The following is a 13,968-nucleotide window of genomic DNA, read 5'->3' as shown; positions in this document are numbered from 1 at the left end:
ATCCACGACACGTCGCATGTGCACTCGTAAACAATCCGGATCTACGCTGAAGGCGTTTTATTTCCACTCGATCGTCAGGAAAACAAGCGATTCTCCTAGGAAATATATCCCAACGTCCTGTTCACACACGACCTCTTTTTCTCATTGCTGTCATGGTAACACGCTGTAGCACGTGTCTTTCGTTATCATTTCAGCTCACATTCACAGACACGTTTGGACGTTTGCTTACAATAACATGGCAGGCCCGAGCCTCGCGCCGCAGCAGAGGATTGTGGGTCATCACGAAAGTGCATCAGTGTCTTAATCCTTCCTAATACCTATGTTATCTACGTCCTGAGTGACCCCCTCATGAGGTGTGTGTGTGTGTGTGTGTGCACTAACACACACACCCGTCATAAGGAGGTCAGTCAGGTTCCCTCTCTCTGCTAGAATTGTTTTAAATGATGTGTGTGAGCGTGTGTGAGTATGGGGATTCGATTAAATCTTATGATCACAACATGTGCGTATGTGTGTGTGTGTGTGTGTGTGTGTGTAAATCCGACTTATCCTTTTAATCATCCGAGCTTAATAAAAACACAGTCATAACGCAAGCTCTGGCTTCAATCTCCGTCGTTTCACATGGAAAGAAGAAAAACAATAAAATACTCACTCACACACACACACACACACACGGAGAGTACGGGTAGTGATGTAATGGTGCTTCTCGTACATTTGTATTCTTATGCTTTCCATATGGTTAACCTTTAAAACGTGTGTGTGTGCGTGTGGGTGAAGGAGAGGCCGTCTTGAGAGACCCTTCTCCGTCAGAATGGACGTTAGGGGAGAAGAGTCCACTATCGAGCAGTCTGTGAAAGCACAGTATAGGGAGTATAGACGTATAACCTGGTTCCCCTAGGTGTGTGTTACCGCGTTTAGAGTCGCTATGATATTTCTTACCTGTAATATGATTTTTTTTTTTTCTTCCTAATAATAGAGTTACCTGTAGCCCAGCTGTCTACACACCACCTCTGCGTCCTCATCTGTCCATCCGTCATCGCAGATCGTCCCCCATTGGCCGGACACTAGGATTTCGACCCGCCCTTCTCTCTCGTTCTCCCCGCCCACCAGTCGAACCGGTACACCTGGGACGATAATCACAGACACACACACACACACGCGCGTGCGATTTCGCGAGGTATAATAGACACTCTGAAGTTGCATGAAGTAGAGAGACATTATGGTAAAAGGATCTCAGAAGTATGAGTCAGAAAACCATATGCAGATAATAAAACACAGATCATACATACGCCAATAAACAGTACCTGGGATATGATATACACACACGTGTGTGTGTGTGTGTGTGTGTGTGTGTGTGAGAGAGAGAGCTGCGTAACACAGTAGGGACAGCAGAAAACCACCTGGCAGTCAAACAGGAGTTTAAGATTTCTAGTCATGGAACGCCTGCCTTTTCTCATATACATGACCCACACACACACACACACACACACACACACACACACACTCCACAGGCTATAGACTCCATATGTAGTGTCTGACCCCAGTGGCCTCTTTTCAGAAGCAGTCTAATGAACGTCCTGTTGAATTAACCTTACATCATAAATCGTACACTAATGCACACACACACACACACACACACACACACACACACACACACGTTTATTTCACATGACCTCCATCTTTCAGGATGTGAGTTTCTGAGCAGAAGCACGTATTCCCAATTAGCTGCTGATCTGGCCTTGAATATAAACTTACACACGGTGGTTTATATCGGCGCACACACACACACACACACACACACACACACACACACACACACGGCTAACGTCAGAGTCGTTTTCATGATTGATTTGTGAAAAGGAACAGAAAGACAAGTCTGTAACCTCATGCAGTGGCCTCCTGCACCAGGCTTCGGTTATTCCCACGCACCAATCCGGTCTCAGCTCCTTTTCCCGCCTCTCATAAGCGGAAAGAAATGCAAACGTTTATTGTTGTAAGCCTTAAATATCTACGATAGAGTGACACGCAAACTGAGGTGTTTAAGCTCATTAACCCTTTAAAACCCGCCGCTGTTTGCGAAGAATTTTTCCGATAATACCAGCCTTCCAACGCCGCCTGCGTATTAGGAACGTAATCGAGTACGGATACGTTATTCCGGAACAAATGCTAAAGGAATTAAACATGAACGCTACCACACAGTACCACTAGGAGGCGCACTATTTTTATTGATTTGATTTGTTTTTTAATAGAAAACTTGCCAGAACGCATTTACAGCCGTGGTTTAAATTGGGATGCTAGCTTGTCTTTTAGAAATAGAACCACCTAAATTTGTTAGAAAATATCACAAGCAAGGGACAAACAGAAATAATGCCCACGCGGGTGAGAGTGAGACTGGAAAACCAGTCCCGGACAATTCTAAACTCGAGTCATATAGCTGAGATCGAGGAACTGTCAGAGACAGTGCTGCAATTTCTACCTTTGGTTCTGGTTCTGGTGTTTTCCGATCCGTCCGTACAGGATTTTGTGATTGTTGCAGCAAAAAATGCTTGATTTTACTGCGGCTTTTGTTTTTGTTTTTTTAATTTGCGGTGCAACTTGCAGAGATTTTTCCGCTTTTTTTTTTCTTCAGAAAATTGCAACTGCATGAAATAGTTTTTCGCTGTGATGTTTGTTGGTGAATGAGACCATTTAGCTGTACTCACGTTCTGATGACGTCACTCCACGCGTCTTTTCCAGCTTTGGCTTACATTTCTGTTTAGAAAATGATTATGCTCCTATCATCTTCCACACAAAGTGTATGGTGGTTTGGGGTTTTTTTTTAGGCATATTGCCTCATTTTGTCCCTTTTGGCTTTCCACTTCACTTATCCAGTCCCATGCTTTCTATTCTTTTTATCCATTGTCTTGTTATCTGATTAGCTGCACCTGTACCTTGTTACCCCCTAGCTCAGGTTGTAAGAGTTGAAGGTAGACGAAACGAGTTCAGTTCATCGTAGCTGCTTTTCATATCCAGTAAAAAAGAAAAATACTATTTTGCCAATAAGAGAAGATATTTATTAGCCTGTGTGTGTGTGTGTGTGTGTGTGTGTGTGTGTGTGTGTGTGTGTGGATGTGGAGGGGGGGTTTAAAACCAAAGGAGGTCTTTAGTGTGATGCATACTAAACACCAATACGAAACAGCAAGGGGTCTGGAACTGAGCGTGTAAAACTGGAGGCAAAGTGCGTAAAAGGGGTGTTTTGGTGCATACTAAAAAGGCAGAGAAAGTGTGTGTGTGTGTGTGTGTGTGTAAATGGAAAACAGCAGGAAACCGTACATCAGAGTGTTTAGAGGAATCTTATGGTGCTTCAAAATCCCATCTCCTTTTTTTCAAAGCAATAAAACTCAATATGCCAAAGATCACTGAAAGAGTGCGCACAGCAGAGATACACACACACACACACACACATGCGCACACACACACACACACACATACACACAGCCAGCCCATCCAATAAGGCTGTACACAATGTGGTGAAGAAGCCCAAGGCTATATATTTATAGTTACTGCTATTATACGCTCATAGCTTTAATATGTGCTATGCTAACTGTGGACTAAGTGATCCAGTCAGCTAATATTACCCATATCTATTAGGATTAATACTGTGTACTCTAATGTTAGCTACGGTTAACCTAGTCAGTGTTTTGTTTAGCTAGTCAAGCTGTCTGTCAAGATACTTGATAGCTAGCTAACATTTCAAACTGTTACTGTTTACACTAAAGACAAGAGTCTGACACTGTAATGATAGCACATCGTTTCTTCTATACTTCTGGACTCTTTTTGCTGTTTGGTTTTGGTAGCTTAGCATTTTTTTGAGTAAGGTATGAGCTATGTTGTTCTTTCAATCATGCTAATGTTACACAGCAATGCTGCTCATGTTAGCACACTACCGTGTAGTTAGCATCGGTTTCAGCACCTGCTAACGCAGTGTTTTGAAGGGGGAAAAAAAAAAAAAACAACCCAGGATTTTCTTTTGTTCTGGAAATTTCTAAATGGAAACTGACAGGGATCTTCACTAATCATTCCCATATGATGATTTAAGGATTCGAATGGTTTCTAGATAACCGTGAGGGCTGTATTTCAGTGCGTCCCTGTCTCCCGTATGCCCGTATACTAAAATCCCATTTTAGCACCACGACCTAATCATCAGAGACTCCATTTGAATCTCATTAGAAAAGCGTGAAAATCGATCACAGGACGCTTCTGCAAATTATTAAGAATTATTATGCTTCGAACGAGAGGGGAGGAGGATGTTAGAGGTTTTCTGCGTGACCTTGAGACACTTTAAAAACGTTACGCTAAGCTGCACATTATTGTAAAAAAAAAAAAAAAAAAAAAAAAAACCCCACACACACACCCACACTTGCTCCCCCCAGATTGGCGTGTGTGTGTGTGTGTGTGTGTGTGGAGGTGTTGTTCCAGGTAAAATCATCAGCTCTTTATGGAGAGCAATGGGAATAAAGCCTGAGAAGTTGCCGGGCAGCTGGAGCTGTTAAAACCGTCTCACTTGGCTGCCAAGGATTCATCAGCTCGACTCGTCCTCACACTCCTCACGATCAAACACACACAAGTTCAATCGCTCATGCAGAGCTAAATGTGAATAAAATCCTACCTCACATTTAGCCATGTAATAAAATCTAATGTCCGGTCATGCACTAAACCGTAGCTAATATCTACTAATATGTACAGAACACACAAGAATAAAAGCCTAATGCTTAGTTGTGTAATAAAATTGTAACTAATGCTAATACTAACTATACAGAGACACAGCATAGCTAATTAACCATGCAGCAAAATCATAGCTATAGCTACGTAGCGAACTGTTAGCTAATGTTTAACCATGTAGAAAAATGTTAAATAATATATATTGTTTTATATCACTGAAATGAAGTAAAAAGATTACAGCTAATATTTATCTGTGGAATAAAATCATAGCTAACAAAATATCATGAATATTGATCTGTGTAGCCAGTGTTGAATAATATAACATCATAATGTTGTCATGTAGCAGTGTATATTTAATATACGCAATATTTTATAATAATGTAACGTAATGAAATCATGACGTCATTGATAGTCTAGGTTATTATTATTATTATTATTATTATTATTATTATTATTATTATGTGTATGCTACTGTGCATGTTCTAAGCCGGATTTGACCAGACTGAAGCGCTTATCACGCTGGATCATATCTTTAAGATATTATAAGATCCATGATCTCTCTCTCTCTCTCTCTCTCTCTGTGTCTCTCTCTCTCACTCTCATTTATCTCCATGGTGACGCTAACAAAAATAAAGCGATTCCTATGGAAGTTGTCCATATGGAGCAGCAGGAATGTTGTGCATTTGGGGTTTATATCATGGAATAAGTGCAAGAGAGAGTGTGTGTGTGTGTGTGTCATACTGGTTGGTACTCCATGTCCGGTGCGTTGGGTGCTGCAGACTACAGCCACGTCCTCTGTGTGTTTGCAGTCGTGTCGAAGCCACTCTCTCTTGGCGCAGTGTGCGAGTGCCGGCTCTTTCCCTGTGCAGCTCACGTCGTCCAGTAAAATCGGCCCAGGAGGCGTGCCGAAACGCTCCGGGTTCACACTCTGACCCGACCTGCGGGTCAGAAGTCACGCGTATCGTTTACAGTAAACAGTAACAACACGGCGTTACTGTATAGTATACTGTGAGGTCTGAAATATTTTTCAAACAGAGCAGGCCTAATTTTAAAGAACTAACTGAACGCCGAAGACAACCTACCGAGGCTAAGTGGATTAAATGAGGTGTTTGATTACATCGGCGTTTCAATGTACATGACTTTATTCGTGTTCATTCGTGACGTCACACTCCACAGTAGTGGTTAATGGCTCTTATGAAAGTAGACACTCAGGGCTTTTATTTATTTTTTTAAACGTTATCGTTTTATTGTGTATACGATGTTTTACTAGCTCATGTTTACTCCTCAAACAGCTTACTTTTGACTCATTTTACATTGTATTGTATTTTATTCTCAAATATTTTCCGTCGAGTAAAACATCTGGTGTGTGTGTGTGTGTGCGTGTGTGTGACCTGTAGCCCAGTTGTCTGCAGACGACCTGTGTGTTGGTGCTTGTCCAGCCGTCATCACACACTGTTCCCCAGCGGCCTTGATAGTGAACCTCCAGCCTTCCCTCAAACCCTCCAGCTCCGCCCACCAAGCGCACCGAACCGTCTGCGACGCAAAGACAAAGACATGTGAGTGTATGTGTGTGTGTGACTTTATATGCGCGTGTGTGTGTGTTATACCTGTAAGTGGTGTACAGGACACCCCGGCATCCTCGGTGTGATCACAGTTGTGTTCTCCCCAGGCTGTCTTCGGGCATTGCTCTATAGAAAGCTCATTTCCTGTACAGCTCACTTCATCCAGCAGCACACGGCCTACACCGGCGCCGAAATACGCCCCGACCCAGGCTTTAGCCGTACCGCTACACACACACACACATACTGATAAACACAGGGATAAACATGCACAGTTCTATAAACACACAAAAACACATAAAGGTTTCACAAACACACGTACACAGAGAAGACATTGAGAAAGATACACACCACATGATGGAGATGAACACACACACGTAAATACACACACACATATTCGTGCTACAGACGATGGATGTAAAAGCGCACAGGCGTAGCCGCCCGTGTTAATGCTTCTCCGCGTTAGTGTCATCAGTCACAATTAGGCTGAGCGAAGCTGAAACAATGAAGCTCTGTCTTTCACACAGACCACACACTCTGTCTCTCTCTCTCTCTCCTTCTTCCCTCAGTGTTTCATTCCAGTCCTCCTTCTTTCTACGCTCGCTCTCTTTCATATCTCTACTCTCTAAATCGCCCACTCTTACTTCCTCCAGCCTGCCTCATGCTCGCTCTCTCTCTCTCTTTCTCTCTCTCTCTCTCTATCTCTCTCTCTATCTATCTATTGTGCACGCCAGAATTATTGGCACACTTTGGCAAAATGACCAACCATGTAAGACACCCAATATGTAATCATTTCAGCTTAAACAAACATAATATACATGTGTTTTCCCTACAAAAATATTCTTTGGGAGTGTAAATCATTTCAGGATGTATGTTTTAAATATATATATTTTTTCCTACTAAACACAAGTTTCCATGAGAACTTTTTGTTAGAGGGAAGTTGAGCGGTTTTATTTCACGTTTAAGAGCAAGATTTTATTAATTCGTCTTGGCTGATTTTCGTGAAGGGTGCCAATAATTACGGCGACGACTGCGTCTACACCTGTGTACATCTCACATACTGTCTGTACTGTTACTCTCTCTCTCGCACGCTCTGTCTTTTACAATACAAACCGGGCTTGCGATTAACGAACTTCCCATAAATGTTCGCTCACACACACACACACACACACACACACACACACACACCCCTCTCACAGATACTTCTCCACAGGCCCCCAGTGTCTTCTAAATCACGGGTTTCTTCGAACAAAACTGTGTCTGGCCTAATTAACTGTGTGCACGTGTGTGTGTGTGTGTGTGTGTGTGTGTTACCCCAGGCCCAGCTGTCTGCACACCACCTCAGCATCGTTATTATCCCACTGGTCATCACACACTGTGCCCCACTGCCCCGCGTGATACACTTCCACTCGGCCTTCGTATACAGTCGCTCCTCCAGAAAGACGCACTGGTACGAACGACGCAGCTACACACACACACACACACACACAATATGTTTTATATATTATTGCAGAGTAGGTGTTTTTTATTCCTCTGGTGGACCAGACGTCCGTACAAGGATAGAAATATCTGACATTTTGAATCACTTTGAATCATTTGAATCGTAAATGAATCACATGAAAATGTATCACTTGAATATGAATCACATGAAAAAGAATCACATGTAAATGAATCACACGTGTAATGAATCACATGAAAATGTATCACTTGAATATGAATCTCATGAATATGAATCTCATGAAAATGAATCACATGTAAATGAATCATACGTAAATGAATCACATGTAAATGAATCACATGTAAATGAACCATATGAAAATGAATACATAAATTAAAGACAGAAATATTTGACATTTTTCCCCTGACACACTTGGCTGGTCCCCACAAGATTCTATTATTTATTTATTTATTTATTTTCAAGAATAAAAGTTATCTGTTTTCGTGATTGAGGTTAATTAGCTGCATTAATAATTAAGGTCCTCACAAAGATATAAAGCCATGTGTGTGTGTGTGTGTGTGTGTGTGTGTGTGTACGTGTACCCTCCACTGGAGTGCAGGTGACAGCAGCGGCCTGTCGGTTAGCACACTCTCCTCCGTTCCAAACCGATCGAGGGCACTGCAGCAAGTCGGCTTCATCCCCGCTGCACCCTATCGTCCTCCAGTGCACTACAGCCAGAGGCAGCCTAGAGAGGGAGCTCGCACGCGCCCGGGCTTTATACCTGGAGCGAAATAGAAAGGGAGGGTTTAAGAGTTTAAACCTTGAGTTAATGTCTTTGTGTCTGACAGTGACTGTGAATATGATGTAAAAAAAAATCATATTTATTATCGTATCAATTAGACAGGATTTTGCGAACGCAAAATGAAGGAAACTCCGCGACACTCGGAGGAACTTGCGATTTTTCAAAATGACCGCAGATTTTCCGCAGGTTCCGTCCGAGACGCGTCAGGCGACGTGACGTCATCGAACGCGAGTGCGGTTAAAACGTCTCATTTACCAACAAACATCGCAGCCAAAGACAAGTTCGTGCAATTGCGATTTCGCTAATCCGAGTAGTTTTCCGCCAAAAAAACAAACAAACGAAAACAAACCGCAACGACTTGTATGGCAGATTCTTTACATAAACTTTTTTTTGTATTTCTTAAGAAACGTGTAATTGTTTACGTGGGGATGTTTTCCTATGAGGAGCCCTTTATGCGACATTTTCGCATTTTCAGAAGGAGTCTGCACTTTGCATAGAGTCTGGAACTTGACGATTGTGTATCTATAAGATGCCCAACTTAGAAAAGTCTTCAGGACAGATGATTTTACACTCTTCTTTTGGTTTCTCGCGAACGGGACGAGCTGCGTTTTTGTTCTGCGTCTCGTTAACTTCACGAGCGAGAAAAAGCGATGTCAGTGAGCCAACAATAGCCACAAGTAGCTACTTTATAGCTACTATAACTGTTAGATTTCCACGTATCTCAGGAATCTCAGATTATGCCTTTCGGATCTTCCGTCATGCCTTCCGGCCTGTTCTACGATGGCTTCTATTAACGTTTAGCCCTGTGCTTAGAAAGTGTGGTTCTCCTCAGAGCGTTTCAGATCGATCTGGGGAGCCTAAATGAACACACGCTAACACATGCATGCTCAAATAGACGTCCGAGTTCATTCACGCAAACCAAGAGTATTCATACACATTGATAACAGCAGTGTGTGGACGGTTTCTACTGGTGCATTGGCCAGACAGATTTCGACAAAACACACAGCACCCAGGGTCATACTACAAAATAAGTCTACTATAATAAAGACTTATTCAAAGAGGTAATTAAACGTATCCGTTCATCATAGGTATTCGATGGCAGTTCACGATATAAGAGTGGACACGACATTAGAGAATTTCCGTTCACTACTATAACATAAGAGATCACGGGAACTAACGTGTTTCTCGGATCTTCCACAACATCGCGCATAAATATAATCGAGTTTAAAAAAAAAACACGACTGTCCTTCTTTAGTCAATAAAAAACGGTTCGCGTCGACGTGATTCCAGCATTCAATTACGATTATTCACGATCGAGTCTCTTCGAGTCCTCGAGTGTAACGACGTGTTTTCCGGTTTACTTTATAAGCTCAAATACTCTGTGATTTATTTATTTATTTTAAACATTTTTGTCACGGACATCTGTCGCTTAACGAGAAATTGGAAATCCGCTCGTAGCTTCGGAGTTTAGAAATGTAAAAATGTATTTATTTATTTTCTGATTTTGTTTGAATGGAAAACCGGCGTTTTTTTTATTCATTCGATCTTCGATTTTGAAAGCAGACTTCATCCGTACTATAAAAAGCCCAGACCCGTAATGGTTAAACTTGACTATTCTTCGTAAGCTACTCGATTTTAGTCTCTTTCATGTTTCCTCCAGATCTTATTTACACCCCGACCTGTGCATACACCTGCCAGGAGGATCCTCAAGTGTGTGCGCATGTATCTATTAGCATACATTAGCATTTGTATCGCTATAAATGTTTTAAATCAAAACAGATGGTTCAGTCAATGAGACATCACTGAACACGGGGATTAGCATTGTATTACACGCTGTTGAACGACACTTGACGATTAAGATGCTTACGAAGAACATCCACATCGTTATTTCACAAGTTTCAATCAGGTTAAGTGGCGACGATGACGAGAGGGTGCGAGTGCTCTCTCGCTCTCCGGTTCACATGGATTATTAATCAACCTGATCAATCTGACTGGAAAAGCACCATTCATTATTTACAAAGGACAAATGATTTGCTGAGGTCACAGGATTGATTGTGTGTGTGTGTGTGTGTGAGATGTCTCGCTAATCTTGTGCTGCAGACGTGTGAAAGTGACCTCTGACCTTTCAAGAGAGCATGACGTTCTTAGGCCGACGTTCCTAAGATTGTTGTTGCAGCTGGAGTGGTGTAAACGTCCTTCGGAAATATAGCGAATACTTTTTAAAACCTTTTTAACAATAGATTCTGAAATAAGATTCGGAGAACAGACAGACGCAGATGGACACTTCGATTTTTCATTCTCCGTTTTTTTTTTTTCCTTCTTGGAGAATGTCTAAAGGTTTTATAGAGGGTTTTCCTTTCCCTAATTATCATCCCATCAGTTAATATCAGAGTATGCTTATGAGAGTATGTTAATGAGAGTATGTTCATGAGAGTATGTTAATGAGAGTATGTTCATGAGAGTATGTTCATGAGAATATGTTAATGAGAGTATGTTAATGAGAGTATGTTCATGAGAGTATGTTAATGAGAGTATGTTAATGAGAGTATGTTAATGAGAGTATGTTCATGAGAGTATGTTCATGAGAGTATGTTAATGAGAATATGTTAATGAGAGTATGTTCATGAGAGTATGTTCATGAGAGTATGTTAATGAGAGTATGTTAATGAGAGTATGTTCATGAGAGTATGTTCATGAGAGTATGTTAATGAGAGTATGTTCATGAGAGTATGTTAATGAGAGTATGTTCATGAGAGTATGTTAATGAGAGTATGTTCATGAGAGTATGTTCATGAGAGTATGTTAATGAGAGTATGTTAATGAGAGTATGTTCATGAGAATATGTTAATGAGAGTATGTTCATGAGAGTATGTTAATGAGAGTATGTTCATGAGAGTATGTTAATGAGAGTATGTTCATGAGAGTATGTTCATGAGAGTATGTTCATGAGAATATGTTAATGAGAGTATGTTCATGAGAGTATGTTAATGAGAATATGTTAATGAGAGTATGTTCATGAGAGTATGTTCATGAGAGTATGTTAATGAGAGTATGTTCATGAGAGTATGTTCATGAGAGTATGTTCATGAGAGTATGTTAATGAGAGTATGTTCATGAGAGTATGTTCATGAGAGTATGTTAATGAGAGTATGTTAATGAGAGTATGTTCATGAGAGTATGTTCATGAGAGTATGTTAATGAGAGTATGTTCATGAGAGTATGTTAATGAGAGTATGTTAATGAGAGTATGTTAATGAGAGTATGTTCATGAGAGTATGTTAATGAGAGTATGTTAATGAGAGTATGTTAATGAGAGTATGTTCATGAGAATATGTTAATGAGAGTATGTTCATGAGAATATGTTAATGAGAGTATGTTCATGAGAGTATGTTAATGAGAGTATGTTCATGAGAGTATGTTAATGAGAGTATGTTCATGAGAGTATGTTCATGAGAATATGTTAATGAGAGTATGTTAATGAGAGTATGTTCATGAGAGTATGTTCATGAGAGTATGTTAATGAGAATATGTTAATGAGAGTATGTTCATGAGAGTATGTTCATGAGAGTATGTTCATGAGAGTATGTTAATGAGAGTATGTTAATGAGAGTATGTTCATGAGAGTATGTTCATGAGAGTATGTTAATGAGAGTATGTTCATGAGAGTATGTTAATGAGAGTATGTTAATGAGAGTATGTTCATGAGAGTATGTTAATGAGAGTATGTTAATGAGAGTATGTTCATGAGAGTATGTTCATGAGAGTATGTTCATGAGAGTATGTTCATGAGAGTATGTTAATGAGAATATGTTAATGAGAGTATGTTCATGAGAGTATGTTCATGAGAGTATGTTAATGAGAGTATGTTAATGAGAGTATGTTCATGAGAGTATGTTCATGAGAGTATGTTCATGAGAGTATGTTAATGAGAATATGTTAATGAGAGTATGTTCATGAGAGTATGTTCATGAGAGTATGTTAATGAGAGTATGTTCATGAGAGTATGTTCATGAGAGTATGTTCATGAGAGTATGTTAATGAGAATAATGGGGAAGAGTAATAACGTATCCGATGAGAAGACGACTCGAGGAACGAGTTACTAGTGCCTTCAAATGAATCCGATTCAAACGAAGGGAAAATCCTGAATATCTCAGACCCCGTGGAGAACTGTAAGTCACACCTCTCCTTGAAAGTCTGTCCGTTCTGTTTATATGATATAAAACCCGGGTTCAAGATGAAGCATAACTCGGTCCTGTGACGGCGACAGTAACACACAACCTGCCATTTTCAACACAAAATCTCTCACACACAACAACAACACAGAACAAAAGAACAGACTGTGGAACAGAACAGATGAAAAAGTGTGTGTAGAGAGAGTGAGTGTTTGTGTGTGTTAGTATGTGTGTGTGTGTGTGTGTGTATACTTACCCTTGCCCAAGCTGTTGACACACCACATGAGCATCTCTGTCGTCCCAGTCGTTGCTACAGATCGTCCCCCACGCACCATTCATGTACACCTCTACTGTCCCATCCAGCTTAGACCTGCCACCCTGCAGGCGCACAGACCCTACACACACACACACACACACACACACACACACACACACACACACAAGTACAAACGTAACCCACACTTCCATTGTGCCAAACAGCAAAAATGCAAGAAAAAAAAAAACGAACTGTTGATTTCTTTATTAAATAAATAATCGAAAATAAATTTTTTTAAATGGTCTCTTTCACAATTTCAAACATTAATCTTGCAAAGTATCCTGATAAGTAATCTGCGATTATAATAAATATGCGACGCACATTACTAAACGATGTACGACAGATCTGCATTTTAAAACATTAAGAAAACCCTGCTTTATTATAATGCTTGGACTAGTTAAGGGCACAAAGCACCGCCAGGCCTTTGATGTCTATGGCAGACCATAGAATCATTCCCGCACTGTCTACCGCTCTAGAACGGTTCGTCATGAAAGCATCGATCTATGGTTTCGTACTTCCTGCCAGGTCTGACAATTACGACTGAATCAAGGTCGGCCACGTTGAAACGTCTTTGACCTTGAAGAGCGTTCCTGATCACCGTTCGACCTAAATTTTTACGGAAAACAGTTTCCCCCCTACTCCTCCTACAATATGTCTAACCATGATATTTGAGTCAGCCGAAAGTTGCGCTATTTTTAGTAGCAAATATTTCATTTTGAAATAGCGAATAAGTTACATCCTGATGATACGCAAGAACGTTCATCAGCTGGTAACTAGGAGCACTGTGTGCAACAGGGGGTGAAGCAATATCTATATGTTGTTGATATCTGAGTGACAAACCTGCTTTCGCATGCTTCTTTATGAAAATGTCTCTCGCAACGGAAACGAAACAAAATTGGGGCGCGATTGCAAAGTGCTTGGACCCCTTGATCGCTGCTTGCAGCTATATTGTAGCTATTTTCGTTCTGAATCCGTTTGAAAGA

At 40.8% G+C, this 13,968-nt stretch overlaps 1 protein-coding gene across 2 annotated transcripts in view; it reads right to left on the bottom strand.

Annotated features, from left to right (window-relative positions):
- The window catches only part of prss12 (serine protease 12), a 34,832-nt gene that overhangs the window by 15,543 nt on the left and 5,321 nt on the right, over positions 1–13,968 (bottom strand). For both annotated transcript variants that reach the window (XM_017461678.3, XM_017461679.3), the window contains exons 2-8: positions 12,926–13,064; positions 8,298–8,476; positions 7,572–7,722; positions 6,306–6,484; positions 6,090–6,231; positions 5,440–5,636; positions 980–1,121 (exon numbers count right to left, since the gene is read on the bottom strand). In XM_017461678.3, coding sequence (XP_017317167.1) covers positions 980–1,121; positions 5,440–5,636; positions 6,090–6,231; positions 6,306–6,484; positions 7,572–7,722; positions 8,298–8,476; positions 12,926–13,064 — 1,129 coding nt within the window. The remainder of the gene's footprint in view (positions 1–979; positions 1,122–5,439; positions 5,637–6,089; positions 6,232–6,305; positions 6,485–7,571; positions 7,723–8,297; positions 8,477–12,925; positions 13,065–13,968) is intronic.

The sequence above is a fragment of the Ictalurus punctatus genome, chromosome 29 (assembly GCF_001660625.3).
Source record: "Ictalurus punctatus breed USDA103 chromosome 29, Coco_2.0, whole genome shotgun sequence".
Lineage (NCBI taxonomy): Eukaryota > Metazoa > Chordata > Actinopteri > Siluriformes > Ictaluridae > Ictalurus > Ictalurus punctatus.
The sequence above is the reverse complement of the archived record's forward strand: the minus strand, read 5'-3'. Positions and strand labels throughout refer to the sequence as shown.